Source organism: Chiloscyllium punctatum, chromosome 15, assembly GCF_047496795.1.
Source record: "Chiloscyllium punctatum isolate Juve2018m chromosome 15, sChiPun1.3, whole genome shotgun sequence".
Classification (NCBI taxonomy): domain Eukaryota; kingdom Metazoa; phylum Chordata; class Chondrichthyes; order Orectolobiformes; family Hemiscylliidae; genus Chiloscyllium; species Chiloscyllium punctatum.
In genome coordinates, this window is record NC_092753.1 from 23,264,384 (window position 1) to 23,281,962 (window position 17,579).

Genomic DNA, 17,579 nt, shown 5'->3' on the forward strand with positions numbered 1-17,579 from the left:
ATAACAAATCGATATTCAGTCCTGAATACTAGGGAGAATGATGGTGCAACAGGGGGTGCAGCCGGAGATGATGCCTCAGTTGAGTTATCACTAGACTATTATCCCGGCTCAGTCTGGCCTGCCGACGGACACAGACATTTATGCTCAGTGTTCCTGGGTTTGGGTGTAAAGTATCCCAGATTCCCACTCAGTATCAGTGCAATGACTATACCTTGAATCCATTTATGGCAAAGATAAATAATACAGGACTTATTCAACTGGAGCAGGTCCCACCATCTGATCGAGCCAAGTACCCACTATCTGTGTCTCAGAGAATTCTCCGCTCAGACTAGTGGGGTCATTACACAAGTGAAAATGCACAAACTGATAGTGAGAATGCTACTGTTCTACATTGGTGATTGGTTCATCAACAAGTCACAAACATTCTGCGTTTCTGGTATCAACAGGAGAATATATAATGGAAATTAAAGTCTATGTACTTGTTACAGATTTGAGCATTAAATAAAATCACTTCTGTGACCTCTAAATAGGAGTTAAAAATCACACAACACGAGGTTATAGTCCAACAGGTTTATTTAGAAGCACTAGGTTGTGGAGAATAAGGTTGTAAGACACAGTTTATAGCAAAAGTTTACAGTGTGATGTAACTGAAATTATATATTGAAAAAGACCCAGACGTTTGTTAAGTCTGTCATCTGTTAGAATGACCATGTTAGTTTCACTTATTTCATATGTAAATTGCAAAACCTTTTTTAAAAAGTTACATTCTCAAGTGCACTTTAACAACTGGTGTCATGTCAGCCCAGATAAGGTCTTGAAGGTGTTAACTCCCTGTGAGGCTGTCTGTGCCACAATGGTCAAACTGATTCTAATCTAAAAAACATATTTACAGAATCTTACATGGATTCACGCAGTGTTTGAGAAAAGTAAAATGTAATTCTGCAAGTACAATTTCACCCCACAAACTTATATGTGTATGTGTGCATGTGGTGGGTGGGGGGGGGGGGGGCGGGTTATGAGTGTCTGTGGGAGGGTGTGTGTATCCAAATCACTCTAAACATGAGATTATGAAAGCACTAAACATGCTGAAGAATATAGAGACTGATGAATGCATTTGTTGTTAGCTGTAGTCATGTGCGTTTGTTCCTGTGATTTATGCTTGGGAATGTCTCCGAATTGTTAACACTTTGAACCATCACACACCATTGTTGCCCGCATTTCCCTTTGCTGGGCACTTGCACAAAACACACACACACACAGTCTCATGTGTATTTCCCTTTGTGTGAATATCACACTGACCATAGTGTATTTCTGTCCCACGTCTCTTCAAATACAACAGAGCTCCTAACACTAATGAGAGCCTGATATTTCATTTCTTGAACAAATTTGTGCTGATTTGTCTTATAAACTTGCTTTCTGCTGCTTTAAGTTTGAAGCTGCAGCTTTTTGCCTGGTATGACATCCAGCTTTCTGATTCTTGTTGGAGGAGGATTCATCTGACGTAAGTGAAGTATTCCATCACTGTGTTGACTTACACCTTGTAGATGTGGGAAAGAGTTTGTGGATTTAAGAGGCAAATATTTACTCACACACAAATATCTGAAGGATTCTATCAAAAATAAGAAATCTACATACTAAAAATTAAAATAAAAAGCCTTATAATAAGATATTGAATCACAGATTAAAAGTAATGTCCCAGAATCCAGCATTTCTATTCTTGAGCATGTTGTTTCACAACAGCAGTGTGGGCAGTATTGTTCAATATGGAGATGTGAGGAAATGATGGTATATTGATATTCTCACCACATCAATACTCTCGAACCCTACATTAATGCTTTGGGGACATGGGTTCAAATCCCACCATGGTAGATGGCATAATATAAATTCAGTAAAAATCTGGAATAAAAAGCAAGTCCAAAATCAACCATGTAAATAATGCTGATTGTCATATAAATCAAACACGTCTGGTTCACTAATGTTTATTTAGTAATGATTTGGAAATGCCAGTGTTGGACTGGGGTGTATAAAATTAAAAATCACACAACACCAGGTTATAGTCCAACAGGTTTAACTGGAAGCACTAGTTTTCGGAGCACTGCTCCTTCATCAGGTTTATTTCATAGTCATCCTTATCTAGCCTGGCCTACAAGTCACTAAAGACCCACTGCAATGTAGCTGACTCATAACTACCCTATGGGCCTAGTCAGTAACATTTACACTCCCTGTAAAGGAATATAAATCTTATACCTCCTAGCTTCTGGAGTAGAGTCAATGAGGGGCCACTTGTGGTGCAGTGTGAGTGTCCTACCTCAAAGGCAGAAAACCCAAGTTTAAGTCCTCACTACTCCAGAGCTATGTCATAACATTACATTACCTACAGGGTGGAAACAAGCTATTTGGCCCAACAAGTCCACACCGACCCACCGAAGCGCAACCCACCCAGACCCATTCCCCTACATTTACCCCTTCACCTAACACTACGGGCAATTTAGCATGGCCAATTCACCTAACCTGCACATTTTTGGATTGCGGGAGGAAACTGGAGCATCCGGAGGAAACCCACGCAGACACGGGGAGAATGTGCAAACTCCACACAGAGAGTCACCTGAGATGGGAATCGAACCCAGGTCTGCTGGCGCTGTGAGGCAGCAGTGCTAACCACTGTGCCACCCATTTCCTGTGTTCTTCCCACTTGATATTTGTGTGTTTGCTGAGGTAGGTGGTAACATTTCTGGTAATGTTTCTTAGTGGTTGGAATATGGGATCTGACTCGAAATGTTTGTTAATGGAATGCCAGGTTGAGTGCCAGACCTTCAGGAATTTCTGTGCATTTCTTTGCCATACGTCAAGGACATTTCTGAAACAAACACCAGACTACTCTGACCCCTAGGTATTATGGTAGCCCACAAATCAGCAATTACGCTACAACAGCTACTGATGAGCATAAAGGATCCCATACCTGCAACTAACAGAATCAACATTATATACAAAATACCATGGAAAGATTGCCACAAAAGGCACACTGGAAAAAAACTAGCCATCAGGATACATGAACACCAACTAGCCACCAAGATATATGATCAACTATCACTTGTGTCCATACACATGGACAAAGAAGGAGACCAATTTGACTGGGACACACGTACCTATCCACGGACAAGCTAAAGACATGCATGGGAATCCCTGGAGGCCTGGCACCCAACCTAGAACTCCATGAACAAACATGTAGAATTATACCCCATACACCAACAACTAAGAAACAAAACCAGATATGAAACAACCCACCTCAGCAAACCGGGAGACATAAATAACAACCAGGACAGAACACCAACGCTTCACGGGAGATGGACTGGTTATGTTACCTAATACGGTGTTGAAAAGTCTGCAAACAAACTTTCCAACAAGCAAGTCAACAACCTCTGATCCAAATCGTTTTGATGAACAGCAGTGGACCCAGCACCGAAACTTGCTGAACACCACTGGTTACCGGCCTCCAGTCTAAAAACAACTCTACAATCTTCCTCTGTTTTCTATTGTCAAGCTAATTTTGTATCCAATTGTATCCCATGTGATCTAACTATACTAATTAGTCTACCATGTAGAACATTATCAAAGGTTTTACTAAAGTCTATGTCAACAACATCTAATGCTCTACCTTTATTAATCCTTTTAATTACGTCCTCAAAAACCTCAATCAAATTGATGGGACACAATTTCCCAATCACAAAACCATACTGACTATCCTTAATCTGTCTTTACCTCTCCAAATGCAATGTATTTTATAATTTTATTTTTATAAATATGATATTTTATAATCTCTTCAACAACTGGCTCGAAGGTAGAAGATAGTGTGCTGACGCATGATTGCCTTCAGATTGGGGGCCTGTGACCAGTAGTGTGCCACAAGGATCGGTGCTGGGTTCATTGCTTTGTGTCATTTATATAAATAATATGGATGTGAAGTGTCGTTAGTCAGTTTGCAGATGACCACAGAATTGGAGGTGTAGTGGACAGCGAAGAAGGTTACCTCAGATTACAACAGGATCTTGACCAGATGGGCCAATGGGCTTAGGAGTGGCAGATGGAGTTTAATTTAGATAAATGTGAGGTGCAGCATTTAGGAAAGGCAAATCAGGGCAGGACTTGTATACTTAACACTAAGGTCCTGGGGAGTGCTGCTAAACAAACAGACCTTGGAGTGAAGGTTCATAGTTCTTTGAAAGTGGAGTCGCAGGTAGATAGGATAGTGAAGGTGGTGTTTGGTCAGAGCATTGAGTAAAGGAGTTGGGAGATCATGTTGCGGCTGTACAGGACCTTGGTTAGGCCACTTTTGGGATACGGTGCGCAATTTTGCTCTTCCTGCTATAAGATGGATGTTGTGAAACTTGAAAGGGTTCTGAAAAGACTTACAACGATTTTGCTAGGGTTAGAGAGTTTGAGCAAAAGGGAAAGGCTGAATGGGTGGGGCAATTTTCATTGGAGTATCTGAGGCTGAGGGGTGACCTTATAGAGGTTTATAAAATCATGCAGGGGCATGGATAGGACAAATAGACAAGGTATTTTCCCTGAGATGGGGGAGCTCCAGAATTAGAGGGCATAGGTTGAGGGTGAGAGGGGAGATATTTAAAAGGGACCTAAGAGGCAACTTTTCCACATAGAGGGTGGTGCATGTATGGAATATGCTGCCAGAGGAAGTGGTGGAAGCTGGTACAATTACAACATTAAAAGGCACAGGATGAGCACAGGAATAGGAGGCATTTAGATGGATCTGGGCCAAGTGCTGGCAAATAGAACTAGATTAGTTTAGGATATCTGGTCAGCGTGGATGAGTTGGACCGAAGGGTCTGTTTCTGTGCTGTACATCTCTATGACTCTATAACTCCATGTGGCACCGATGACAGATTCACTGGTCTATAGTTCCCTGGCTTCTCCTTAGAGCCTTTCTTTAAATAAAGGCACATTAATCGACCTGCAGTCCTCTAGTGCCCCATAGATATCTATGGTAGGGGGCCCACAATTTCTTCTCTGTCTATCCACAACGTCCTGGGATACACTTGATCAGGTCCCAGAGATTTATCCACCTTTATGTGTTTTTAAGATCTCCAGCACCTCCTCTTCTGTAATGTGGATTCTTTTCAAAACATCAATATTTATTCTCAGTTCTCTCGCCTTCATGTTTCTCCACAGTAAAAACTGGCACAAAATTTAGTATGCCTGCCATCATCTGTGGTTCCACACAAAGATAACCTCATCCATCTTTAAGGTGCCTTATTTTTTCCTTAGCTGCTCTTAACAGATGTGTTGAATCTCTGGATTATTGTTAACCTTATCTGCCATGGCTATCTCATCTCCTTTTGTCCCCTGATTTCCCTCTTAATAATGGACCTATCTATCTCTCTTGAAATACTCTTCAAAGGATTCACTTGATCCCAGTTGTCTATACCTAACATATGCCTCCTTATACTTGTTCAAACAGAGCCTCAATGAAGGCAGCATTTGGTATACATGCCGTTATTGCATAGTGCATTGAGTATAGACTTTGGGAGGTCATGTTGCAGCTGTACAGGACATTTGTTAGGCCATTATTAAAATACTGTGCGCAATTCTGGCCTCCCTGCTATGAGAAGGATGTTGTGAAATTTGTAAGGGTTTAGGAAAGTTTTCCAAGGATGTTGCCAGGATTGGAAGATTTGAGCTATAAGGAGAGGTGGAATACACTGGGGCTATTTTCCCTGGAGGCTGAGGGGTGACCTTACAGAGGTTTATAAAATCATGAGGGGCATGAATAGGGTAAATACACAAGGTACTTTCCTCGGGTTGGGCGAGTCAAAAGCTTGAGGGCACAGGTTTAGTATGAGAGGGGAAAGATTTAAAAGGGGCAGTTTTTTCACGCAGAGGGTGGTGCATGTATGGAATGAGCTGCCTGAGAAATTGTTGGAGGCTAGTACAATTACAACACTTAAAAGGCCTCTGGATGGGTATATGAATAAGAAGGGTTTAGAGGGATATGGGCCAAGTGCTGGTGAATGGGACTAGATTAATTTAGGGTATCTGGTTGGCATAGCCGAGTTGGACCGAAGTCTGTGCTGTATGTCTCTGCGACTTTATGTCTTCATCCACTGTACTCGCATTTACCAGCTTTACTCTAACAGGAACATAATGGTGTCCAGAAAGAAAATCACTGCCAAGGTGCTGCAGGGATTAAAATCCCATATTTGTGATGATTTTTGCATCCCCAGGATTAAGAGGCGATTGGTGAAATCTCTCATTTTCTGGAACAGTCTCAGTGGAATGGAATTTTTTTTAGTCACTTGTGGGACATGAGCATCACTAGCTGGCCAGCATTTATCACCAGTGCCCAGTGGCTCTTGAGAAGTTGGTGATGAGCTGCCTTCCTGAATTGCTGTAGTCCATGAGATATAGGTAGACCCCTCAGGGAGGGAATTCCATGATTTTGAACCAGCGACGGTGTAGGAATGGCAATATATTTCCAAGTCAGGATGGCGAGTGTCTTGGAGTGGAACTTGAGGGGTTGGGGTTCCATGTATCTGCTGCCCTTGTCCTTCTAAATGGAAATGGTCATGGATGCTTAGCTATCTACTAATCTGTCTCTTCACCTTCAGGGATCTGTGGGCAAGACCCCTGTTCCTCTGAGTTTCCTAGTGTCCTATCATTCACTGAGTACTCCCCTTATCTTGTAACACAGGAACAGGAGATCATTCAGTTCCTCAATCCTGTTACACAGGAATAGGAAGGAGACCAGTCAGTCCCCCAGCAGATAAGATCAGTGAGCTCAGAATAAACCTTGGCTGATGGGAGGGAGATGGAGCAATCTGGGATCATCTTGCTGTGTGTGAAGCCTGCACCCTCACCCCGCATCCCTTATGACAACCCGTGAAAAGAATGAGTTCTGAAGTCAGACAGAATCTTTTGCTTTATTTAGGAATCGAAAGGAACTTGTTGCGATGCCTTTGCCCCATCTCACCTTCGGTCCCAAATTCCCATGCATCGACTGGTACACTCTCCGTGGTTCGCTGAGGATCAGCCCACTGTCTTTTAGCGCAGAGCGGAATCGCTGGACCTACAGAGCACAGAGAGATGGAGATGAGATGAGTTTGTTCGCTGATAGCCCCTTGCTGCCCTCCCTCTCTCTATCCCACAGGGTAGCTGTCCCTTCTCTGCCCAATCCTGAGGCAGTGATTCTTCTCCTCCAGTCAAATCTACCCTCTTCTTCTGTAATACCTCTCCCAGACAACTATCCCTATGGGATTGTGATTCCTACCTCAATCGATGAGCCTAAAAAAATTCTGATTGTTTCCTCCTCCCCCACAAACTTTCTTTCATTATTCCAGGGTTTTGTGATTGCTATTTGGACTGACAAACTCCCATTTTTATCCCAGGTTAAAACTCAGTTTAGAAGATTGCGATACTGCAGACTTGAACTGTTTCCTGAGATGTAAGGGACAAGGAGAAGTTGGTATGAAGGAATTAAAGGCAACATTCCAATTAACCATACCTGGGAGAAAAAGGAGTCAAAGCAACATAAATAACCCGTTTCCAGGGTTAGCAAAGTTAATTGTTTGACAACCAGCTGTCTTGTGACTAATAGGTAATTAATATTCCCTGCATGAGGGATGTACTGAAGTGAAGGGGTTACTGGCACAACATGCAATGTTTTGAATAGAAAGTTGGCATCAAGTGTAACAAGGATCAGAAAAGCTACTCCCAATAAGAAGGCAATCCAAAGACTTGAATACTCCAGAATCAATATTGTGGATGAACAAATCTAAAGGAGCATCAATCATGTCACATCACAAGGCAGAAAATTCTAGAAGATTTCAGATTCAGGGTTCCTCAGCAGCAGAACTCTGAAGAACGGCACTGTACAAGGATGATACCCTGGACATCCAAAGACAGACATTGTAGGTCGTAATCGTAGCTAAATTCCACCATGAATCAGGTAATACCCAAGCTGGGTTGTGAGGCCTAACTCGCTGACCGGAGGTCCTTATTTTGGCTGCCACGTGCAATAAAGATTAAGTACAGACTAACCTCAATTATCCGTATTTTGGATTATCCGAACAAGGTCTCAAGGTCTAATAAAAATATTACATCAAAGAGGTAGGTGAATTTGGATTGCCTGTACTGAAGAACATGTGAAAACACTGGCAAAATCAAAGAAACACAAGCACCTCAAACAACAATGACTGGAGTTTTTGGTTTCACGTAAGGGTTAGTTACACAGTCCTTTTCAAAGGTATGTGCTTTATTTCCGGCACTTTACTGGGCAGTTCTTGAAAAAAATTGCCGAGAAAGTAAACACGCGCAAGGCAGTGCTTCTGATTTCCTACTGTGACACTGAGTTCACAGAAACTTGATAAATGCTCTTGTGATTGTAGAAGCAGTTCAGGACCTTGCTTAATGCAGGGATTTCATATATTTATGTGATGTTAAGGGTTTAAGTCCTTCTCAGTTTAACCTGCAATTTGCAGAATGCAAAGATTAGTTTGTTCAAATAGCAGACTCATCAAAATTATTGATTTAAACAAACTGTCTGGTAGAGCACTGCGATCCGAACGAGAAGGTGCTCGCCCAACTCATTCAGATAATAGAGGTTCCTCTGTTTTAAGACTGGATTGTCTTGGAGATTCCTTAGTAAGTAGCCAAATTAAAGGTAGCTTGTGGTAATTCACCCACAAGATCTAATTGAAGTTTGTAAGATGCTAAAGGAGATTAACAAAGTAGACGCAGAGAAGATGTTTCCCCTTGTGGGGCAATGTAGGTTAAGAGGCTGAAAGATTTGGGAGGATGTACTGCAACATTGAATCAAAGTTAAAATCAGATCGGCCATGACCTTATTGAACGGCAGAGAAAGCTGGAGGAGCTGAGTGGCTTCCTTACGGTCCTCGTTCATATGAGAGGTCATCGTTTTAGGCTTAACATGTGGCACGTTTAATAACAGACATGACGAGGGTTGGTACCTGGGACTTCGATGTTGTGGCCATTACAGAGACGTGGGTAGAACAGGGACAGGAATGGCTGTTGCAGGTTCCAGGGTTTAAATGTTTTAGTAGGGTCAGAGATGGGGGTAAAAGAGGGGGAGGTGTGGCATTGCTTGTCAAGGATAATATTACAGCAGTAGAAAGGGTGATGGAGGAAGACTTGCCATCTGAGGTAGTGTGGGCGGAGGTTAGAAATAGGAAAGGTGAGGTCACCCTGTTCGGAGTTTTCTACAGGCCTCCTAATAGTCCGAGAGAAGTAGAGGAAAGTATTGCCAGGATGATTCAGGAGAAGAGTGAAAGTAGCAGGGTGGTTGTTATGGGGGACTTTAACTTCCCAGATATTGACTGGGAAAGCTATAGCTCGAGTTCGTTAGATGGGTCGGTGTTTGTCCAATGTGTGCAGGAGGGTTTCCTGACACAATATGTAGACAGGCCAACAAGAGGTGAGGCTATACTGGATTTGGTTCTAGGTAATGAACCAGGCCAGGTGTTAGACTTGGAGGTAGGTGAGCACTTCGGGGGCAGTGACCACAACTCGGTGACTTTTACTCTCGTGATGGAGAGGGATAAGTGTGCACTGCAGGCCAACAGTTATAGCTGGGGGCAGGGAAATTATGATGCGGTGAGGCATGACTTAGGATGCGTGGATTGGAAAAATAGGCTTCAAGGGAAGAACACAAATGATATGTGGAGATTGTTCAAGGAACAGCTGATGGGTGTCCTTGATAAGTATGTACCAGTCAGGCAGGGAGTAAAGGGTCTTGTGAGGGAGCTGTGGTTTAATAAGGAATTGGAATCCCTTGTGAAAGGGAAGAGGGCGGCCTATGTAAAGATGAGGCGTGAAGGTTCAGTTGGGGCGATTGAGAGTTATAAGGTAGCCAGGAAGGATCTAAAGACAGAGCTAAGAGCAGCGAGAAGGGGTAATGAAAAGTCCTTAGTTGGTAGGATTAGGGAAAACCCAAAGGCTTTCTACAGGTATGTCAGGAATAAAAGGATGACTAGGGTAGGTATCGGTCCAGTCAAGGATAGTAGTGGGAAGTTGTGTGTGTGGAGGTGGAGGAGATTGGTGAGACACTGAATCAAAACTTTTCGTCAGTATTCACTCAGGAACAGGACATTGTTGCCGATGTGAATATTGAGTCACAAGTGATTAGAATGGATGGCCTTGAGGTACGTAGGGAAGAGGTCTGGGGAATACTGGAAAGGATGAAAATAGATAAGTCCCCTGGGCCTGATGACATTTATCCTAGGATCCTCTGGGAAGCTAGGGAGGAGATAGCGGATCCATTGGCCTTGATTTTTATGTCGTCATTGTCTACGGGAATAGTGCCAGAAGACTGGAGGATAGCAAATGTGGTCCCCTTGTTCAAGAAGGGGAGCAGGGATAGCCCGAGTAACTATAGGCCAGTGAGTCTCACTTCTGTTGTGGGCAAAGTCTTAGAGAGAATTGTAAGGGATAGGATTTAATGAACATCTGGATAGGAATAATGGGATCAAGGATAGTCAGCATGGTTTTGTGAAGGGCAGGTCGTGCCTCACAAACCTTATTGAATTCTTTGAGAAGGTGACCAAGGAAGTGGACGAGGGTAAAGCAGTAGATGTGGTGTATATGGATTTTAGCAAGGCGTTCGATAAAGTATCCCATGGCAGGCTAATGCAAAAACTACGGAGATATGGCATTAAGGGTACATTAGAGGCTTGGATTAGGAATTGGCTGGCTGGAAGGAGACAGAGGGTAGTAGTTGATGGTATAGTTCATCTTGGAGCGCAGTTACTAGCGGTGTTCCAGAAGGATCTGTTTTGGGACCATTGCTGTTTGTCATTTTTATAAATGACCTGGAGGAGGGGCTTGAAGGCTGGGTGAGCAAGTTTGCGGATGACACAAAAGTCTGTGGAGTTGGGGACAGCGAAGAAGGATGTGGCAGGTTACAGCGCGATATAGATAAGTTGCAGAGCTGGGCAGTAAGGTGGCAAATGGAATTCAATGTAGCTAAGTGTGAAGTCATTCACTTTGGTAGGAGTAACAAGAAGATGGATTACTGGGCTAATGGTAGACTACTTGGTAGTGTGGATGAGCAGAGGGATCTTGGTGTCCATGTACACAGATCTCTGAAAGTTGCCACCCAGGTAAATAGTGCTGTGATGAAGGCATATGGTGTACTGGGCTTTATTGGTAGAGGAATTGAGTTCCGGAGTCCTGAGGTCATGTTGCAGTTGTATAAGACTCTGGTGTGGCCTCATCTGGAGTATTGTGTGCAGTTTTGGTCGCCATACTATAGGAAGGATGTGGAGGCATTGGAACAAGTGCAGAGAAGGTTTACCAGGATGTTGCCTGGCATGGTAGGAAGATCATATGAGGAAAGGCTGAGGCACTTGGGACTTTTCTCATTGCAGAAAAGAAGGTTTAGGGGAGATTTGATAGAGGTGTACAAGATGATTAGGGGTTTAGATAGGGTTGACAGTGAGAACCTTTTTCCGCGTATGGAGTCAGCTGTTACTAGGGGACACAGCTTTAAATTAAGGGGTGGTAGGTATAGGACAGATGTTAGGGGTAGATTTTTTACTCAGCGGGTTGTGAATTCATGGAATGCCCTGCCAGTAGCAGTGGTGGACTCTCCCTCTTTATGGTCATTTAAGCGGGCATTGGACAAGCATATGGAGGTTATTGGGCTAGTGTAGGTTAGGTAGGCTTCGGTCGGCGCAACATCGAGGGCCGAAGGGCCTGTACTGCGCTGTATTTTTCTATGTTCTATGTTCTCATAAGGGGATTTGCTTCTCCAGAGTGTGATAGTCACTGAATAAATTTGAGGTGGTAGACAATTTTTTAGTCAGTAATGGTTTCAAGACAGTGGGCAGGACTGTGGAGTTGAGGCCGGATGCAATCAGCCACAATCCTGTTTAAGTGAGTCACCCATCTTTCCTCCTAAACTAATCAGGACCCTCATTCTCTTAAAGTTCTCGGGACTTACCGACTCTGCCCGGTATTCCCAAGGGATAGCCCGGAATTGGAGGTAGCAAATCCCGGCCTCAAGGCAGCGTTGAGCTAGCACACGGCCCACAGTCTCGGCTGCAGTGACGTCCCGGGTGCTGTATAGGTGCTTCTTGATGGACCACTCTTGGGTCGAAGCTGAGATGACCACCTCGCCCTGACTGCTTGCTGCCTCCACACAGGCTGTGACGTGCCTCTGGCTCTTCCTGAAACGCAACCTGGCATCAAGCAGTAGAGAGACAGAAAAATCAATGACAAAGGAAATGAGAGATATCAGCAGCAAATCATCCTGTGAGGCACCACTTACCACAACTGCACTCCCCTGCCTTCTTCAATCGTCTTTGTCACTTCATCAAAAACTCAATTAAGTTGGTGAGATACCATTTCTCATGCACAAAACCATGTTGACTATCCCTAATAAGTCCTTGGCTTTCCAAATGCATATAGATCCTATCCCTCACAATCCCCTCCAACAACTTACCCACCACTGACATCAGTTCCCTGGCTTTTGCTTACTACCTTTCTTAAATAATCACACCACATTAGCCACCCTCCAATCTACTGGCACTTCATTCGTGGCTATCGATGATACAAATATATCAGCAAGGGACCCAAAAATCACTTCCCATACTTCTGAGGCGTTAGATAAAGTCCTTGGGATTACAGGAATGAAATGGGATCAGGGAACCGAGTTGGCTGATCAGCCATGATCACATGGATTGTTAAAAGGGGTAAACAGCCTCCTCCTTTGCTTATACTGTATGTTTCTATGAGCCCTGTGTGACCTTATTTCTAAGTCAATGAATGCGAACATGGCGCTACAGCTAGCAGTTTGGAAAACAAGTAGTCCTTTGGCCTTTTTATGAGTAGTAGTGAGTCCAGCCGTTAAACTGTCTTCCATTTTCTTCCACGTAATTTTGGTGAGATGGAATATTCCATCTTGTTTTGACATTCCTGATAAAGGGCTTACCCCCGGAACGTCGACTCTCCTGCTCCTCGGATGCTGCATGACCTGCCATGTTTTTCCAGCGCCACACTTTTCGACTCTAGTTTTGAGGCACAGTCTCAGAATAAAAGGGAAGCAAGAGGAGGAATTTCTTCTCTCAGAGGGGAGTGAATCTGCGGAACTCTTGACCACAGAGGGCGGTCGAGGCTGAGTCATTAATTATATTGAAGGCTGCGATGAGATTTTTAATCTGGAAGGGATCAAAGATTATAAAGAAAGACAGGAGAGTGGAGTTGATAATTGCCAAATCAGCCATGACCCCATCGGACAAAAGAGTACATTCAATTGGCTGACCTCTGTTCCAACATCATATGGACTGTCAGGTAGATACTGCGGTTACTCAGGGAACACAGCAACTAACGTGCAGACAGCAAGAACTGACTAACAGCACTGTGATATCGGGCTGATTGCCTGTTTTCACCAACTGGACACAAGTTTTAAAGATTCAGATTGGCATTCACAGTGCTTCTTCCAAGGAGGTCACGAAATCTTTAATATGGACTTCAGACAGCAGTCAGCCAGTTAGATGTCACAGAGGGACACAGTCTGGCACTCCCTCAGCACTGACCCTCCAACAGTGTGCTACTCCAGTACAACAGTTCTGACATCAGCCCAGATACCAGTGGTTAGATTTCTGCTCTCCCATCTAACCCAGAATCTCGGAAGTCTGAGACAAGAGGACTATTCACTGAAGAATTTTCACATTCACTCGGCCAGAGGCAGAACTCAGGGACAAAGAGCTGACAGCCACTGGCAATGGAAACGGGAAATTGGCAGAAACTGACACAGCAGTGAACCTGCACAGTTACTGCCTTTGCTGTTTGAATTCGTGAATCACTGGACATTGGAATACATCTGGGAAAACAAACAAGTGAAATTCACAACTAATCTTGGAGGAACCTGTTTGGGAGAGGGGACAGCACAGAAACAGGTAAGTGGATATTTTAAGCATGGCCTTACAGTAAATCTGCAGTTGTGAGTAGAGTTGGTGTTTTATTATGTTTTTTTGAGATATGCCTCTTGATTAAACTTAAAATATAAGCCACAAGTATTAATTTAACCTGGAGCAGTGTTTTGTAGAGGAATAAGACAGTGCTATTTTCTGTGTCTGTAGACTAAAAGCAAAAATGGCCTTTAGTAGAGTGATATGCTCTTCTTGTCGGATGTAGGAGTTCAGGGAGAGTTTAAGGGTTACTGAGGACTATATCTGCAATATATGCCGTTGATTAAGAATCCTTTCAAATTGAATGGAACAGTTGGAGAGACAGTTCGAGGTAATGAGGAATTTACAAGAGCAGGGAGAAATGAAGGATGGCAGTTATAGGAAGAGGGAAAAGATGCAGATCCAGTCACATAGATTGGTTAACTCCAGGAAAGGTAAGAGAGGTAGACAGTTCGTGCAGGAGTCTTCTGTGGCTATCCCCATTTCAAATAAGTATGCTGTTTTGGAACATGTGGGGTTGATGATTCTCAGGGAAACGTAGCAAACAGCCAAGATTCTGGTACTGAGACCAGTTCTAATGCAATGACAGGTACATCAGGTTCCAAGAGATCGATTGAATTTGAGGACTGTCTCGAATTTGAGGACAGATGGTCCTGTGGCCAGCGGCATAAAATCAGAATGGTGTGTTGTATTCCTGGTGCCAGAGTCAAGGATGTCTCAGAGGGGATGCAGAATGTTCTCAAGTGGAAGAGGGGCCAGCAGGAGGTCATTGGAACCAATGACATAGGAAGGGAAAAGATTGAGATTCTGAAAGGAGATTACAGGGAGTTAGGCAGGAATTTAAAAAGGAGGCCCATGAGAGTACTAATATCTGGATTACTCCTGGTGCGATGAGCTAGTGAGGGCAGGAATAGGAGGATAGAGCAGATGAATGCATGGCTGAGGAGCAGGTGCACGGGAGAAGGATTCAAAATTTTGGATCATTGGAAGCTCTTTTGGGGTAGAGGTGACCTGCACAAGAAGGATGGATTGTACCTAAATTGGAAGAGGACTAATATACTGGCAGGGAGATTTGTTAGAGCTGCTTGGGAGGATTTAAACTAGTATGATGGGGGTGTGGGACCCAGGGAGATAGTGAGGAAAGAGATCAATCTGAGACTGGTACAGTTGAGAACAAAGGCGAGTCAAACAGTAAGGGCAGGCAGGAACAAAGCAGAGAACAGAGTAGGACTGATAAATTAAACTGCATTTATTTCAATGCAAGAGGCCTAACAGGGAAGGCAGATGAACTGAGGGCATGGTTAGGAACATGGGACTGGGATATCATAACAATTAGAGAAACATAGCTCAGGGATGGACAGAACTGGCAGCTTAATGTTCCAGGATACAAATGCTAGGAAGGATAGAAAGGGAGGCAACAGAGGAGGGAGAGTGGCGTTTTTGATAAGGGATAGCATTACTGCTGTACTGAGGGAGGATATTCTCGAAAATACATCCAGGGAAGTTATTTGGGTGGAACTGAAATAAGAAAGGGCTTGTTGGGCTTGTATTATAGACTCCCTCATAGCCAGAGAGAAATTGAGAAACAAATTTGTAAGGAGATCTCAGAACTAGAGCAATAAGCTTAGGGTGAGAGGGGAAGACATAAAAGAGACCTAAGGGGCAACTTTTTCACACAGAGGGTGGTGCGTGTATGAAATGAGCTGCCAGAGGAAGTGGTGGAGGCTGGTACAATTACAACATTTAAAAGGCAATGAATGGGTATACGAATAGGAATGGTTTGGAGGGATATGGGCCAGGTGCTGGGAGGTGCCAGACTGGGTTGAGATATCTGGTCGGTATGGACAAGTTGGACTGTTCCCATGCTGTACATCTCTATGACTCTTTGACTTGCTATCTGAATGCTCATCATTTGGAGATGCCACTGCTGGACTGAGGTGTACAAAGTTAAAAATCACACAACACCAGGTTATAGTCCAACGGGTTTAATTGGAAGCACACTAGCTTTCGGAGTGCCGCTCCATCATCACAACCACCTGAAGAAGGACGAGCGGCACTCCGACAGTGCTCCCAATTAAACCTGTTGGGACTATAACCGGGTGTTGTGTGATTTTTAACTTTGTATCGGAATGCTGTTGACAAACTGAGGGCAGAAGCTGGAAGAGGGGAAAGCAGACAGATACATTCAAGGGCAAAGCGAAGGAAGATGGAGTGGATTTTTCCCGATAGAGGTGTACAAGTTAATGAGAGGCTTAGATAGAGTAGGTAGCCAGAGACTTCCCCACCCCCCACCCCCGGGCAGAAATGGGTGACACAAGAGGTCATAATTTTAAGGTGACTGCAGGAAGGTATCGGGGCGATGTCAGAGGTAGGTTCTTTCTTCAGAGAGCGGTGGGTGTGTGGAATGCACTGCCAGCGGTGGTAGAAAAGTCAGTGACATTAGGGCCATTTAAGCAACTGCTGGACAAGCACATGGACGGCAGTAATTTGCAGGGTGTGTAGATGTGGTTGATGTTAGATAAATGCTCAGCACAACATGGTGGGCCGAAGGGCCTGTATTGTGCTGTCCCATGTGGTGTCCGGTGCTCACCGGTGCCAGTAGCTGCCCCTCGGCCAGGTGCTCTGCCAGCCGTTGTCCTTCCTCGCCAGCGCCAGACGCTCCAGGTTCCGGGGGTTGCGGTTCACAAATCGCGGCGAGACCGTCTCGTTCTCTCGCGTGTCCGGGGCGATCGAGGCTTCAGCCGAGGCCGACATCAACCGCCAACCTTCAGGCCCAGAGAGAGAGACGGGGTTAATGCAGGGGCACATGGGTCATCACTGCTGACAATGGCCGGGTGACAGGGGCATGACTCTGCCCACCCAGTACCTGTTCGAGCGGTAGCCGCCACAGCCGCTCGCTCCAGCTGCAACCCGAGAGCGACCGCCACCGCCGCCATTGCGCTGAGAACCCCGCCCCCTGACGTCACTACGGGATACGTAGCCCCGCCCCTCGACCTCACTCCCAGACACTCAGCACTGTCCCCTGAAGCCTCGCCCTCCGCCCATGGACACCAAGCCCCGCCCACTTATGCCCCGCCCCGGCAACTAAGCCCCGCCCCCTAACGCCTCACCCGGTTTGCCAACCCACGCCCCCTGGCAACCAAGCCCCGCCCCCCTGGACATCCTCCCCGGACACCTCGCCTGGCATCCGACGCCTCTCCTGGATACCGCGCCCCGCCCACTGACGTCTCTTCCCCAATATCAAGCCCCGCCCCACCCGGAGACCCAGCCCCGTCGTCCCCGACACCTTTGATTAGTCACTAGCCCCGCCCCCTGACCGCTCAGCCGGAAGCTGGCCTTCACGGCAGTGACGGAACCGTCGCAGTGGGCGGGGCTTCCGTTCGTATCCTTCATTTGATTGGCGTTTGGATGAAGTCCCATCTCCAATCCACACACCATCCCCTTCCCTCACAACTATCCTCCAATCTGTCCCCATTCCACATATCATCCTCAATCTCTCAGAACTGGCCTCATCCCCTGCTGTTATTAGACTGCTGCAAGGACCCCTCTCAGTTAAAATAATGTTGATATTGCTGTTGTTGAAACTGCTTTGTGCACCTTCTGTGCAGTGTAACGTGTATGCCTGGCTCTGCCCAGACA

General features: G+C 45.0%; 1 protein-coding gene across 1 annotated transcript; it reads right to left on the reverse strand.

Annotated features, from left to right (window-relative positions):
- Nucleotides 1–555: 555 nt before the first annotated feature.
- LOC140486121 (large ribosomal subunit protein uL18m-like) lies at nt 556–16,882 on the reverse strand. Its single transcript, XM_072584771.1, has 4 exons — nt 16,807–16,882; nt 16,531–16,705; nt 11,972–12,209; nt 556–7,081 (listed from the first exon to the last, which is right to left on the reverse strand). The coding sequence occupies exons 1-4, from the start codon at nt 16,874–16,876 to the stop codon at nt 6,917–6,919; spliced, it is 648 nt and encodes a 215-aa protein (XP_072440872.1). The 5' UTR covers nt 16,877–16,882; the 3' UTR covers nt 556–6,916.
- Between the last annotated feature and the right edge of the window lie 697 nt (nt 16,883–17,579).